Below are 15861 nucleotides of genomic sequence, written 5' to 3' on the forward strand. Positions count from 1 at the left end.
GTTGTGCTTTTAGGGTTTCTCTGTAAACATGAGCGCTATAAATATATATTTTTAATGAAATCTGAAAGTCCCTTGATCTCAGTGGTGTGACCTTTAAGGAAACCACCAAATATCACAAGACTTGGGGACAGTTCCAGTTAAGGAAAATCATGCTTCTCTAATCTACTGGAATTTTTTGAGCTTGTTTGACCAACTAGTGAATAAGTAGGACTGGTTGATGGAACTTATCTGGGCTTTCAAAAAGCCTTTGGCAAAGTCCCTCACAAAGAAGTTCTTAAGAAAACTGAATGATCACCAGGAGGGAGAGAGAAAATTCTTTCATGGATCAGAAACTGGCTAAGAGACAGAAAAGAAAGAGGAGTCAATGGCCAATTTTCAACCTGTCGAAAGATTAACACTGCAGTGTGCCGCAAAAGTCTACGCTAAGGCTAGTATTTATTATATAAATGAGATGGGATGGGATGAACGAAGCAGTGGCAACATTTGCAGACACAATGATTATTTAGGTTAGTTAAGACCAGAGAAGTTGGCAAAGAACTAATGATGGCTGATAAAATTCAGCTTACTAGGTTCTAAAGTGATGGAAATAAGGCAAAGAAAAGACTCCGGTGTTACAGTGGACAACTTGATGAAAACCCTGGCTTGGTGTATAGTAGTGGGCAGAAAACGAAACAATGTGTTCTAAAGATAGAGATTGAAAATAGTGCTGTGGAGTTATGCCGATTTCTCAATTAACACTACACCCGCACCTGGGATTCTGCCTGAGATTGTCAAAGCTGACTATGATTCATCCACCCCCCCCCTCATTGAAATGAAAGAGTGCTGTGTAGCCAAATTGCCTAGATGGCTCTGAAGTTCACTGATTTGTTCCGTTCTGGTCTCTCCGTCTCCAAAAAGCATGTTAGCGGAAGGAGAGAGGGGCAGAGCTGGGTGATAGAATGATGAGTCCTGGAAAGGCATCGGTGTGAAGAGAGAGCAGGGACTATCTATTTTGGAGAGGAGTTGGATAAAAGGGGTCATGAGAGAAATATGAAATAATGAATGCAATCGAGGCGTCGTCTCCTATGGTGACTCCTATGTACCCTAGTAACCTCTTTCTTAAGACAAAACCAAATTGATATCTAATGAAACGGAAAGGCAGTGCATTTTAGAACTGAGACGAAAATACATTTCTTACACCTTACGTAATTAAAGTATGGGTCTCTGCCACAAAAGATCGCTGAACCTAAAAAATCTGGTAGGATGTCAGATGAGTAGATATTTAAATCAATAATGAGAACATCGATGTTTGGTTCAGACACGATAGAAAATGTATGAGGACTATAAACCTTCATGCTTCAGGGCATAGGTCAACCACTACTGCCTAGGGTCAGGAATAAAGTTTCTTTAGGAGCAGGTTACTCCATAATTGTCCACTATGATGTTCACTGTAGTATCCCGTGAAGCATCTGCTAATGATGGCCACAGGATCCTGGACTTAGACAGATCATTGCTCTGAACCAGTGTAGCAATTCTTACCTTTCTAGTGTTGGCAATAAATCAGCGGATAAATAAATAAATAAATTTAGCTGATACAACCAGGCACCTGGCCTCTTGCCCTCTTTTTATGAAGCTTGAAGGAGAAAGGAACATTCTGCAAGACCAAATCTGATCTGAGTGTGTGTGGTGGGGAAACAGGGTTTATTCCATGCCCCTTTCCCACCCATGTTCTATTTGCTTTTCTGTAATTTTGGCCCATGGGGTGAGCAGTTTCCACTGTTTATCTATGCCCCTGGTGATAAAGTTCCCCTTGAGTGAGCTGATCTTTATATTTGCCCTTTGTCAATGACAATCCAGAGACCGGGATATGGGCCACGTAGCACAGACCTCTGCTGAGAACAGTCACAATCTTTGGGGGTGGAGAGTAAGGGCTGCTGCTTGCACAGCTAAGCTTGAGAGTCTTCCTTCTCCTTGCTGCTCTGCACCGCCCCCTGTTCACGCAGATATCAAGGTGATCATACATCTAACCTGGTGCAAAGTATGGCATTGCTCTTAGGTCAATTTACCCCTCTGCAGTTAAGAAAAGAGACTATGGAGGAAGCAATTCCGTAAGACTTGATTGGCATGAAAAGTTCTTCAAGTGTTGACAAAGTGAGTTTAAAAAGAAAGTGGGGTGGGGGAAGAGGGGAGAGAGACACCTCCCACCCCCAGCTATCTGCCAGAAGTAGGTACGATGGGCTCAGAACAGGGTTACACACTGGCGGTTTGATCCAGACACTGGAATTGATTCAGGAATGACTGGGTGAAATGCTCTGGTCTATGTTATGCAGAGCTCAGACTAGATGATCGAAACGGTCCCTTCTGGCCCTTCCCCCTGTGAAATCTTTGGAAGACCCATCACGGTCGATCACAAGGGTGCAGGTGAAGCTCCCTTTGAACTTAGCAGCAACAGGACAACACGGATGTCCCTGGACCTGGAACCTCTGAAGTTTAGATGAAATGTCCAGAGGGGTTTTTCTCCTAGTGAGTGATGCATATCTGGAATTCACTCCCCTAGCAGCTCATGTCTGAATCCACGTTACCTGGGGCTCAGGAGAGAACAGTGATAATGACCAGGGCAGGGATTGACGCTGGAGGGTATTGATGGGAACTGGATGATGAAGTGGTGGCTCAAGCTCACAGACACAGGAGTTGAGCTAGATGCTGCTGAGGAGTGGGGAAGGGGTTGCCGTTCCTGTCCTGTGCACGGGGGCTTCGTTCTCCAATGCCGAGCAAGGCCATTGATAAAGTCTCCCTTGCAGATCCAAGGGTGATCGAGTTTATGATCAGAGCTCTCCTCCCCAGTGGTCTGCTGGGCTGCGCCTCCACAGGGATAATAACAGTCCTATGTTATAAGGGATGCCCCTTATTTAAATAAAAAATCAGTACCGAGTGCCTTTTCTCCAGTATTTCCACCAGGAGTGTAGCACTGCCTGCAGCCAGAGTGGTCTGGGGCATCACTCTGGCACCAGAAATCAGGGGCAGAACCGTGCTCCACCTCCGGGATTGCACTTTGTGAAGAGCCGCCAGTTGGCAACTTGACCTGGCCGTAGAGGGCCTCAGCGCTGCTCAAATTAGTCCCGGCTGCTCCTCCGTCATGCCAAAGTGGCCTCTGGACCTCCTGCTGAAAGTTAGCCCTTCACCCCACATTGAAATCTGAAATGGCACCCTGCAGAGATTTCTTCCTCGCTGCACCACAGGATCAGGAGCTGTTGAGTGCTGCAAAAAGCAGCAAGAAATACTCCGGTGAGTGTTGTTTAATAATAATAATAATAATTAATATGCAAACTACAGGGACCAAATTTTGGCAAGTTGCCATCCTGCCCCAAATGAATACCTCTCTGCAGTGTCAGCCCAGGATCCATGTGTGTGCGCGCTTTGAAAACTGGCCTATATTTTTGAAATACCATGCTGGCAATCCTAAGTATTGTATTAAATCGCAGACCAAAAAAAACGATTAAAATGGAATGAAGGTGTAGAGTCCGTCTCAGTGAAGGCCAGGGTAGAAAACATGACAGTGATGTTGTGATCATCTCCAAGCCCAAGAAATTCAGAGTTAAGATTTTTATTAAGAAATGGAAATGCATGGTGAAGAAACCCAAATAACTAACTCTGCTGTGCAGTGACACCATTTAATAGCAATAAGATTACGATTAAGGCATTTTAGGGTTTGGTATCCCATCTTAGACAAAGCTGATGCTTAAAGACACTTTTTGCGTGTCTCCCACTGCTCCATGAGCGTAACTTAACTCCAGAGTTAAGGTTAAGAGTTACCACTGCCCCGGCAATACGTTCGATGGCAAATTGGAATTTGCGGAGCTAACGATGATTTAAATGTTTGGTCTTTTTCATGTAAGAGTCTCACCTAACCTTGCGTCATCTCTTTTAAGTACTTAGCTGGCCTCCATACTCCAATTTTTACTGTGCTTACGTGCAAAGATTTGATTGACTGTCACACATTCGTGTAAAATTGCAAATGCAAATTAAGCCTACAGTTGCACACACGCCGCAGGTCCCCCAAAACGATTATAATCTTGTTGTTCTTTCCATTATAAGTCAGCTGCTGTGTGTGATCAAACTTTTCCTTCTTTGGAGAAAACATGCGATGGAGCTATCAGACTGCAAGCAAGTGGAAGATAAAGGGGAACAAGCTGGTGGGTTGTTGGGTGTTTTGGGAGTTTAAGAACTTCGATTCCTCTGATCATTCCAACATTTCCCTTCAAGGAGTAATTTAAAAATAAAATGGCAATTAGCCTTCTGATTAAGCAGCTGTTCTTGAGATAAAGGGTCCTTAGCCCTGTTATTGCAAGCCTCAGCATCAAGTGTTATTGACAGTTGATAAGCTTCTGATATGTGAATGAGATAGTGGCAGAAGGAGGTGGAGACAACAGTGCACCCTTTGGGTATATATAGGCAGGGAGCCTGGGACTCCAACCTCAGCCTGGTGTCCAGGACTGAAGTGGTGGTCTGTTTAGAAACTGCTTGCAAAAGAAGAGAATCATGAAGTGGCTGATCCTCGCCTTGGTGTGTCTCCACCTCTCGGAGGGGCTGGTGAGGTGAGCATGGAATAAGAGCATGGCCACATGACAGTGATGGCTGATTATGCTGGGGTGAAGGAAAGAATAGGAATGTTGTGGGGAGTGGTTTGAGAAGGAGAGTGGGACTCCTGGGTTCTGTCCTGGGCTCTGCCACTGACAGGCTCTATGACCTTGGACAAATCACTTAATTTCTCTGTGCATTAGTTTACCTATCTGTAAAATGGGGACAATGCTACTGACCTTATGAGACTTGCAGATCAGTGAATCAGTAGAGCTTGTACAAGTGTGAAGTACTATTCTTAAGAACATTCGGCTTTTTCTTCCATGGCTTTGCATTTTCCCAGAGACCAAGGAAACAATAGTCCAGGGTTGGCCTTAACATTGACATGATTACCCCAGTGTCCATCTCCCATTCTTAGCTTGCCAGTGTGCTACTTCCGTATTTCAAGGAGGTCTTAAGAGAGCCAAGACTATGGAAGAGATTGGGTCAAATTTATCCCTGCTGCAATTACAATGAAGTCAGTCCCTGTGGAACCCAACTAATTAGTCCTAGCGCATTGGGTTCTTTGAGTGGCTGGAAAACATACCGCTAAACTACCCCATCCCAAACCTATTGAAGCTATGGAAGAGAAGCAGGAAGAGTGAGACCAAAAAGGAGAGAGGGAATAGGAAGAGGGAAAACAAAGAGGGGAGACTTGGTCACTGTCTTTTCATTCTGTGCAGAATCCCCCTGAGGAAATTCAAATCCATGCGGCAGGTGATGAAGGAGAAGGGCGTACTCAAGGACTACCTGAAGAACCACAAGTATGACCCAGCCAGCAAGTACTTCAACAACTTCGCTATTGACCATGAGGTCCTGGATAACTACCTGGATGTGAGTATGAGCCTGATTGGAAGAAAAAATGACAAAAATGGAGCAGAGACAAGGAAATGATGGAGGCTGTCAACTGAGGAGCAGGGATGGGAGGAGAGAAAATTCAAATGGAAAATACGATATCCAACTTGCACCAGCCCATCTTCTGTAGGACTGGTTCTTGTAGTGTACAGGAATCGGGTAGTATCCCCTTAAATAGTTTGTGGGCCCTCTCGTGGTGGTCACTGTGTTCTAGAGCAGCCACATGTATATAGCTAAGAGCTATATAGCTGGAGGTTGTTCGTAATGCTGAACAAAACATTCTGGTTGTTCTTTCAGACGTTTACTACTGAACATTGACTTAACTCCGCTTGGAAACTTTACGATGCAGAAGAAAAATGCCGCTTTTAGCCATTTTGAAACAGGCACCAGAGCAGTTTCTTTACCTTGTCAAATCTTTTTTTTTAAACTTTCCCTTAATGTTTTTAGTAGTTTACGTTTAACACAGTCCTGTACAGTACAGTAGTTGCTTTATGTTTGGTCTCTGCTGCCTGACAGTGTTCTTCCAGTTCCAAATGAGGTGTGCGGCTGACCAATCAGGTCATAACTCTGCTGTTTGTAACTCTGAGGTTCTGCTGTAGTGAGTAAACACAGTTATTTGGGACTCAGCTGTGCCCGGTGGTTCCTCCATATAGTTTTTATTCCGTGAGGAGTAAAAGACCCAACTGTTCTCCCGGCCCTAATAAAGAGCACTGGCTGCCCTTAGCTAGAATATATATTTAAGAAATTGAATCTCTCTGGGGGGAGAGGGAAGGGTTAAAATGGAAGGGGGGAAAGCTTGCCCTTTTTTGGAAACCCGTCGTTTGCAAAACCTCTAACTGCATGAGATTCCACCGTCTCTTGTCACCATCAACCCACCTGGCAGCCCCACTGATTTGAGATTACTTTTGTGGTGCAGACGGCAGTGACGGTCTCCAGCATGCTCAATAGCACTATTGGTTGGCAAGTGACGTGGGTCATGAGAAGCAGAACCTGTGATGAAAAGAATGCCCCCTTTTCTCTAGATGTCCTACTATGGGGAGATCAGCATTGGAACCCCACCGCAGAACTTCCTGGTTCTCTTCGACACCGGCTCATCCAACCTGTGGGTGCCCTCTGTGTACTGCCAGAGCCAGGCCTGCAGTGAGTAATCCCCATGCACAAGGGGCTGAGGGAAATGTCTCTACCATGGAGGGAGGGTCTCGATCACAGTATCCCATCCTGGGCACTGACCGAGCCCTAATCCAGATTGGTTGTCAGGAATAATGTAGACATCCTTCAAATCCCAATATGATAGGAGTGTTCTGAAGTCCCGCTGCAAACAGAAAGATAGCCCAGGCTGTGAAAGTGCACGTCATTTACGTAGATTGGAAGCTCTGTGGGGTGGGGACCCTCTTTTTGTTCTGTTTGTACAGTGCCTAGCACAGTGAGGGGCTAGTCCATGACTGGGGCTCCTAGGCTCTTACGGGAATTCAAATAATAATTGATTTAGGCACAGATATACACGCACACACAATTTAAAATAGATTGTGTTTGATTATATAATACACACACAGAAACACAGATTCTTCTTCTTTTCTTCTTTGGTTCCCATCCGTCAGTGCAGCTGTGACCCTTGAAGCCGAACGAAGTCTGTCCACCTCTTCCTATCTTGTCCCAGCTTCTTGGCTTTGTTCCTCTTTAAACCTTTTTGTTGTCTGTCAGTCTTCACCATGTCCATCCAGCGCATCCTTGGTCTTTCTTTCTGCCTGCTTGCATCTTTCGCCCTGTCTGGTACCCTTTCTGCATCTGCTCTAGACACGTGTCCAGCCCTTCGCAGTTGTCTGTCTTGGATCTTCTGCAGCAGTGTTATTTCTAGCCCGGTTTATACGTCTATAAAAATAAAATCAATCTGTGTATTACAAAGGGGAGAAATTGTTACTCCAACGCTTTCAGTTCCATAACGGCCCTGCAGAATGGCGTGTGGAGGTGTCTGGGGTCCCAGAAAGCTATTTTAATCAGCGTAGGCAGAAGTGACAGGTTCAGAAGGCTGCATGTGAAGAAAGAGGCAAGTCAGGGAAGAATGGTCAAGTGGCAGGCACGACCCTGTTTTGTGCCTTCATCCCCCACCTGTAACGTGTGGGTGATTAGACCTATCTCGAAGGGAAGCGGTGAGGCTTCATTTATTAGGAATGGGTGCAAAGTGTTTGAGAACTGCCGGGGAAGGTGCGACAGAAAGGTCAAGTTTTGCCATTCTTGGACCTTTCTAGAGGGGATTAATGGCGGGCTCAATTCAGGGTGGGGGCGGGGAAGTTCAACTCTGAGTCTGAATCTGTCATTCGCACAAGCTGACAGCTGACGCTGATCTGTGTTTACCGCTAGCCACCCACACTCTGTTCAACCCCAGCGCCTCCTCCACTTACTCTTCCAATGGACAGACCTTCTCTCTGCAATATGGCAGCGGTAGCCTAACTGGAGTCTTTGGCTATGACACCGTGACGGTAAGTAATAGCCTCAGCCGAGGAGACGACATGTAGTTATTAGAGCTTAGCACTGGCTGGCAGGCGCTGGCATCCGAACTCCTTCAGCAGGCAGCGGTGGAAAGTCTCTGATTTCACCAGGGGGCTGAGATCACCCACTCTAGCTAGTGAATAGACGGCTCATTGGGGAGTTTTCTGTTCAAATAGTGCCTTTCCGAGGGCCAAAACGGAGATGCCTATTCCACTTTTAATCTCCAGATGATAAGGATCCAGCGTGAGCTTTTGAAGTGGGCTTTCAGAAATGAGGTGGCTGGAGAAAAGGAACAGGATGTTTGGGAGTCTAAGTATTTCAAACAAAACCCAAGGTGCTCAGCATTCCTTTTTCAACCCAGTGAACCTTCGGACTCCCGGGCTGTGTACGGAGAGGCACCTGTAGCTGGAAAGCCTTTCTTTAGTTGGACATCCGCTAGTTGCAGAGCTTTAGAGGAATGTCTGAGCCTCAGTGGGTCTTGCTAGTACTGAAGTAACAACACAATGGTGTAGTAATATTGTAAGAGGCAGAGTGGTGTAGTGGTAGGAGTCAGGAGACCTGGTTTTTACTGTCAACTCTGCCTCTGATGGGCTGGGTAAATAGCTTCACCTGTTTGTGCCTGTTTCCCAATCTGTAAAATGGAGGTGATGGTACCCACGGAAAGTGCTCTGAGATTTCTTGGCGGGTTAGATAAGTGCACCCAAAGTTCTCCTTCCTGGGTTTGCTAGGTTCAGTGGCCTGCTTGCTCTGTCTGGTTGTAATGGCTATTCCTATCTCTTGTGCCGCAGATCGAGGACGTTTCCATCCCAAATCAGGAATTTGGCCTGAGTGAGACCGAGCCTGGCACCAGCTTTGTCTATGCTCAGTTCGATGGGATCCTCGGGCTGGGTTTCCCTGCCATTTCTGCTGGCGGTGCCACCACCGTGATGCAAGGTCTGATGCAGAAGAACCTCATCAGTGCCCCGCTCTTCAGCTTCTACCTGAGCGGGTAAGTAGGAGGAGGCCATTCCCCTGTCTCTTTAAGCTCTTGTGCTGTCTTTGTTTCCCATGATCCTTTTCTCTTTGTGTCGGCTCCTCTGGTCTCCCATACCCTGAGGAGGGCCAACGGCAGAATAATGGTTAGGAGCAGACTTCATCCCTTCCCTTGGAAGTGCGTACTCCTTCTCTGCAGCCCCTTCTTCTCCCACTCAGAGCCGGGCAAACCGCTCAGTATGGGGAAGATTGCTGAGGTCATTCCCCTCCCTGGGGTGAAGGTTCTACCCAATCAGACACAGTATGTTCCTCATGGGCTACGGTCTCTAGGCCTCACCGTACCATTTCCGCTCTGATTAGGCCTCATCTGGAGTACTGTGTCCAGTTCTGGGCACCACATTTCAGGAAGGATGTGGACAAATTGGAGAGAGTCCAGAGAAGAGCAACAAAAATGATTAAAGGTCTAGAAAACGTGACCTGTGAGGGAAGATTGAAAAAATTGGGTTTGTTTAGTCTGGAGAAGAGAAGACTGAGAGGGGACATGATAACAGTTTTCAAGTATGTAAAAGGTTGTTACAAGGAGGAGGAAGAAAAATGGTTTTTCTTAACCTCTGAGGATAGGACAAGAAGCAAAGGGCTTAAATTGCAGCAAAGGCGGTTTAGGTTGGACATTAGGAAAAACTTCCTAACTGTCAGAGTCGTTAAGCACTGGAATAAATTGCCTCAGGAGGTTGTGGAATCTCCATCATTGGAGATTTTTAAGAGTAGGTTGGACAAACACCAGTCAGGGACGGTCTAGATAATACTAAGTCCTGCCGTGAGTGCAGGGGACTGGACTCGATGACCTCTCGAGGTCCCTTCCCGTCCTATGATTTGCGCTAGACACTCAGCGCCAGCTTTCTCCCAGATGCCGAGTACTCTCAGCTACTTCCATGGCACCTTTGAACGCCAGGCACTAGATTGACAACTCCACCCTTGTTATAAGATGATTCATTTCCTCCAAACAGTAGATGAGGCTTTTCTGCAACACCCCATTGCAAACTGAATGGCACCCACCTGCCGTCACGGTGTCGGGGGACTGCCCAGGTTTGCAACTCACTGGATGAATGTTCAGGTGTCACAGCACCAATGTGTCTGGTGCACGATGATCAAAAGCTCTGCATAAGCTTGATTTCTCCCCCCTCCCCGCGCAATTGCCACCAGGGTTCTTGGTCTATCTCTGAGAAGCTTTTTGTGCTATAACTCCAGCTAGGATCCTGGATGTTCCAGTCACAGGCTGTCTTTGGACTCTGTCGATGGCTATAAATAACCAGGCACTTTCTCACCTGTGCGTTTGTTTAGGCAAGAGGGCATGCAGGATGGTGGTGAACTTCTCTTTGGAGGAGTTGACTCCAGTTTGTACTCTGGTCAGATTGTCTGGACGGCCGTCACCCAGGATGCTTATTGGCAAATTGCAATTGAAGGGTAAGATTGTTGTCATTGGTATTTTCTGTAGGAATGTAGGGCCTCATCCTGATCCCATCATAATCCGTGGGAGTTCCTTCCATTAATTTCAGTGGGCTTTGGTCATAATAAGAAACATAAGAATGGCCATACTGGATCAGAGGAATGGTCTATGTAGCCTGTCTTCCAGCTGTGGCCAATGCCAGGTAATCACTGAGTGATCCATACCCTGTCGTCCACTCCCAGTTTATGGCAATCAGCAGCTAAGGTCACCCAGAGCATGAGATTGCATCCCTGACGGTCTTGGCTAATAGCCTTTGATGAACCTGTCCTCCATGATCAGACAGAGGACTCTGGAAGTCAAGACCTGGACTCCTGGCTTCTACTCCTGACTCGGCTCCTAGGTTCTATTCCCGACTCTGCCCCCGAGTCTCTGTGGGACCTTAGATAACCCAAACTTCACAAGTTCCAGAGATCCCACGAGAACACAAAACAGTGGCTCGAACATCTCTAATGGCAGGACCCCATGTTCTTGGTTCATCACACAACAGAGATGGGTACATTGCTGCTGAATTTTCCTGCTGAAGTGTCCTGTGTTCTGTTCCCTTAGTTTCTCTGTTAACGGACAGTCCACTGGCTGGTGTAGCGGTGGCTGCCAGGGGATTGTGGACACTGGAACTTCCCTCCTCACTGCTCCACAAGAGATCTTTTCGCAGCTGATGGAGGACATTGGTGCTCAGGAGAACGGCTACGGTGAGGTACGGAGAGGATGGGAGGCTTAAAAGTGGAAGAGGGGAAGAACCTTGCCTCTAAGCAGGTTTCTGTTAGGTGAAACAGCTCAGAGAAAGTATGGGCTAGTGGTTAAAGCAGGTGATTAGTTGTCTGGACTCTTAGATTCTATTCTTGGATCTGCCACTCACTCTCAGTTGGGTCTTGGGCAACTCATTTAACCTTTTTGTGCCTTTTTGTGCCTATTGGACCTAATAATTTCTGCTTGTTCAGGGTGTTGAGGCCTTTTGAGTGTAGTAAAACATGTGACTTCCTTCCTTTTCCATGCGATTGTTATAAAGAGCTTTCCCGGGTTGATGGAAGGCGGCTCTGTGTGGAGAAGTGTGGGTTCAAGAGGCATGCGGGACGTAGCATTTTGTCTGCAGTGGCTGTGCACAGTACATAAACCTGCTCTTGCTTTCTCTCTCCACAGTACGTGGTTAGCTGCAGCAGCATTGACAGCATGCCTACCATCTCCTTCACCATCAGTGGAACTAGCTTCCCGCTGAGCCCCTCTGCCTACGTGCTCCCGGTATGGATTTTCATAGCCATGCGCTATCCTCACCTTCCTTTACTTGTGGAGTCTCCTCTGGGTGGGCTCCCGGAGAGCTGTATATTTGATATGGGTCTGCTGGGCACACCCATACTTGTGTTATCTATGTGATGGGTTATGACCAGAGCTTCCAAAACCAAAGGGCTTTAACTCAGCTTTCTATCTTCTCAACAGAGCAATAGCGGGGAGTGTGCCGTGGGCATCTCACCCACTTACCTGCCATCCCAGAATGGGCAGCCCCGCTGGATCCTGGGTGACGTCTTCCTCCGGTCATATTACTCTGTTTACGATGTAGGCAACAATCAGATGGGCTTTGCCCCAGCAGCGTAACCGCCACCAACTGTCATCCATGCTGCTTCAAACCGTCTCCTGCCTCTCCTCCAAACTGCTGGGCTGACACTGTGGCCCCCACATGCCTCTTTCCAAAGATTTTGAATGTCTCTCTGTACTGATCTTTTGCAAATTTCTGAAGCCTTTCTCTGGTGAAATCTGGACTATGAGATTCTGGGCTCTCCTTCGAAGGTGACTGCAAATAAATAAAAGGCATTAAAACCATGAAGCAAATGTGTTTTGGTTTGATCTCTTGGTGCAAAATAAACTCATGGCTGAGGGAAGCATGGCATCGAAACGGTATGTCATGGGCAGGAACACACAGCTGCTCTGAGCAGGGGTGAATTTAAAGCGAAACCAACCACAGGAATTCCATTTAAATACCACTCACTCTTAAGAGGGTGGTGTAGGATAGAGTGGCCTCAGTCATGCTGCGTCTCCAAGTTTAAATGCCACCTGGCTCACTACACCTTCATTTCCTTTGTTGGGACTAGTGGCTTGATAATATGCAGCCCTTTGAATCTGTAGATCTCAAAGCACTCTGACATGTGGAAACAGAGGCCCAGGGAGGGTGAGGTTTAAGCAGAACGCTGGTCACTTAGAAAATGATTGCCCCTCCTTTAGTTAAGATAAGGTCGATAAGAATGTTTGGTGGTTATGGAAAAGGCCTGAGAAGCAAGAGTGCTGGTTCCATTCCTGACCCTGCCAATGAATTCCTATCTGAACTCAGGCCCCGCTGTGGGCCTCAGTTTACCCATCTGTTAACTGAAGACTACAGCTGGTCAGAAAAACTTCTGATTCAACAATTTGCTGATTCAGCAAAACTACAACATTTCACAAATCTGGCCTGATTTCACCAAAGAGCCAACGGAACCAGGAAGGTGGAACTTAAGGGAACCCGGCACATTTCAAAACCCTGGAATTGGGGGCTTATTGGCCCCTAATCTCCTGCTACAGAATCTGAGTTGATGTCAATGGGACATTGAACTCCTGGGCAGAAACATCTAGCTGCTCCTGATGAGCTACTCCAAGCATTGGCAAATCTAGGGGCCAGATTTTGCTCTCAGGTACAGTGCTCTCAGCTGCAATCAGTGGGAATCGCTTGTAACCTGTCTTGGGGTAACGGTGCCCCAGAATTTCAGTCCCGGCTCTATTGCTGACATTTGATGTGACAGAGGGCAAGTCACTTTCACTCTCTGCCATTTGGGGATAGGAACACTTTCCTCCTTACTTAATTTACCCTCACAGCCTCCTAGGGTTGCCAGTTTTGGCTGGACATCTTCCTGAACATAATCTTTACTTAAAGATTCATCTTTAATTCCTGGAGACTCTGGGATGATCCTGGAGGGTTGGCAAACCTGCCGCTTCCTCTTTTGACATTTGTGAAAGCACTTTGAACTCTGAAGAGAGGATTTTTATCTCCGCTACACCCACATAACCTAGAATAATTTAACACCAGGCTGCTCCTTGCTGGAAAATTAAGTCACATTGGAACATGACGGTTGTGTCTTTGCTCTCTTCACAATGTTAAGAATATGTGGAAACCACACAGCCCCGACTGGGTTCCAAAGAACCAGGTTTACTAACTGCATGCAGATAGACAAAGACAAGCTCCATGGGTATGGTGCTGCTCTGGCAGGATTCCAGTGGCTTCAGCAATAGAAGACAAGGATCCTGACTGCAGCTTTGCCTCCCCACCCAGCTCTGGGGCTGGAGGGGCAGAAAGCCTGGGTGCTCAGCCTCCATGCCCCCTCCAGCTGCAGGCAGGATGAAATAAAATTGACAAGAGTGTCCCAGCCTGCCTGCCTGCCGGGGAGCTGTCACTTTGATTTTCTTGACAGGGAGTTGACTTTTTTTTTTTTTTTTTGGCAAAACCTGAAAATTTCCCATGATTTTGCAAAACAGGGCGTTTTGCTTGGGAAATGGTTCAGACAAATAATTTCCCACCAGCTTTAGTAAGAACCTATGGTACTAAATGACCAGGCCCCAGAAGGAATGTAACCACAGGGCATGTTTTGTGGCTGGGTCGTGCTAAGGACAGTTTCAGCTTTCTCTTGTGATTTATGTAATCCTTCTTGGTCAGTGGTGTGGCCACAAGATGTAAGTAACTCTTTGAAAAGTTCACATTTCCCCTTGTTTGCTCTAAGCCCCTGCACAGCCAACCTCACAAATACCTTTTGGAGAGTCTCAAAATGCTCTTCATAACTATCGCCAGGACTAGTATATCGTCTTAGTAAAACCGAGTGCCAGGAATGCCCTATCGTACCCAGCCCACGGCTCACTGCCAAATGGCAGGTGCACAAACTATTCCAAACACTAGCCTGTTATATTGGAGTAAGCCTTTATGTGTGTGAATTTGGAGATAGGGGTGGGCGAGGTTGATCATGGAGAAATGCTCTTCCCAACTGATGAGGCAAAAATCATCTCTCTCCCATGTAAAGTACACTGATCCACGTGCAATACTGGCTTTATGGGATCCTGGAAATGGCCATTCACTGCATTCACTCCAGTTAACCTTGGATAGATTTCCAGAGCCCGGTAAGTGTGTCTCTGTCCCCGGCTGTATTGCAAATGGTAGTGGATGAGCTTGAAAAAATGTAGGCATTGCCCCCTGGTGAAGTTTTACTTTCATGTGTGTTACCTTGAAATCACCATAAATACGGACAGCCCCATTCTTTTCCTACTGATGCTATAAGGGGGCTCCATTCACTGCAGTTAACCTTGGATACAATTTCAGCATCCTGTAGCTGCCGCAGCTCTTCCTCTACCTTTTGGCCGTATCACAAAAGGTTAGTGGATGAGCTCCCATTATTAAGCACCATTTTTGTCTTTGTCTTTTATATTTGCTTTTGGAAGCATTGAGGAGCAGAGACTTAACAGAATTTCCATGATCTCAGCAAATCTTTCATCGGTTGGCTTAACAGGAGTAAGGCTGGGCAGCAAGTTACGGGTTTTAGTTGCCATTACGCTCAGTAAAACCACCAACCTTTTTTTCTCCTGGATATCGTTGGCTCTGGTGCACTGTTCCGGTCTCGCACTATGGTTGGCTCAGCCCTCTACTGAACAATCAAACAAATAAATGTCCCCCAGACATCCAAACATTTTTAAATTAATTTTTTATCTCCATGAGCAGGTCACTACCAGTCCCTGTGTTGAGGGAACCCCAGGATGAGGGACCCATCTTCATCACCAGTTGTTGTGATTTGCTCACTTGAAAAGATGATATGTTCTTACCTCAGGTTAGCTAACACATGGTAACTAACATGAGGTACAGTCCTAGTGGAGACAAGGCAATGTGTGGTTTTCATGTGTGGGAGTGTGATGTTATCTAATTAAAATATGATCATGCAAATCATTGTTGCTACCACTGTTATTTAATTGCAACAAATCTTATACAAAGTGTGATGTATGCCCAGAAAGGGATAAGCATCCTGCAGGATAATTGACCCAAAGTCAACCATTAGAGAGATGTTAGAACAGTATGTAAATGGTAATTAAGGCCATTCCATGGTAGATAGGCTAGAACTTTGAAATGAAAACCTATATTCTTACAAATTACTAATTGTATGTGTGGACTCATATTTTGTTTGATGCTAGCATGTAAACAGACAGTTCCTGTCTGTCACTATAGCTATTGATTCAGAGATCAAAAGGATATATTAATATTTAGATGAATTGTAAACATAGTAACATCACCGTGTTTGTCTCTTTGAAATGTATAGCAAATCACCTGAGAATGATGGAAAACGGGCAATTGCCTTCTGTTAATCCATATAGCTAATTACTGGTGATGCTTAGGAAATGGATCTACTTCAAAAGTCCCCATAATTGTCTGTTGCTCACCAAAGGACTCGGAG

At 46.2% G+C, this 15861-nt stretch overlaps 1 protein-coding gene across 4 annotated transcripts; it reads left to right on the forward strand.

The window, feature by feature from the left end:
* The first annotated feature begins 2133 nt into the window (after positions 1-2133).
* On the forward strand, positions 2134-12211 carry LOC140901324 (gastricsin-like). 4 transcript variants are annotated; one of them, XM_073319956.1, is made up of 10 exons: positions 2134-3264; positions 4075-4172; positions 5280-5430; positions 6474-6591; positions 7810-7928; positions 8727-8926; positions 10252-10374; positions 10964-11111; positions 11555-11653; positions 11849-12211. In XM_073319956.1, the coding sequence occupies exons 3-10, from the start codon at positions 5305-5307 to the stop codon at positions 12002-12004; spliced, it is 1089 nt and encodes a 362-aa protein (XP_073176057.1). In that variant the 5' UTR covers positions 2134-3264; positions 4075-4172; positions 5280-5304; the 3' UTR covers positions 12005-12211. The 4 variants fall into 4 exon arrangements, with proteins under 4 accessions (XP_073176057.1, XP_073176056.1, XP_073176059.1 ...); XM_073319955.1 differs by lacking the exon at positions 4075-4172; XM_073319958.1 differs by lacking the exons at positions 2134-3264; positions 4075-4172 and adding an exon at positions 4320-4574.
* Positions 12212-15861: the final 3650 nt, after the last annotated feature.

This window comes from Lepidochelys kempii, chromosome 21, assembly GCF_965140265.1.
Source record: "Lepidochelys kempii isolate rLepKem1 chromosome 21, rLepKem1.hap2, whole genome shotgun sequence".
In the NCBI taxonomy this organism is placed as follows: Eukaryota; Metazoa; Chordata; order Testudines; family Cheloniidae; genus Lepidochelys; species Lepidochelys kempii.

Coding starts and splice junctions, on each gene's coding strand:
- LOC140901324 (XM_073319958.1), top strand. CDS start 4,519: ATGAAGTGGCTGATCCTCGCCTTGGTGTGTCTCCACCTCTCGGAGGGG. Junction 4,575..5,279: donor CTCTCGGAGGGGCTGGTGAG/GTGAGCATGGAA, acceptor CATTCTGTGCAG/AATCCCCCTGAGGAAATTCA. Junction 6,592..7,809: donor CTGCCAGAGCCAGGCCTGCA/GTGAGTAATCCC, acceptor GTTTACCGCTAG/CCACCCACACTCTGTTCAAC.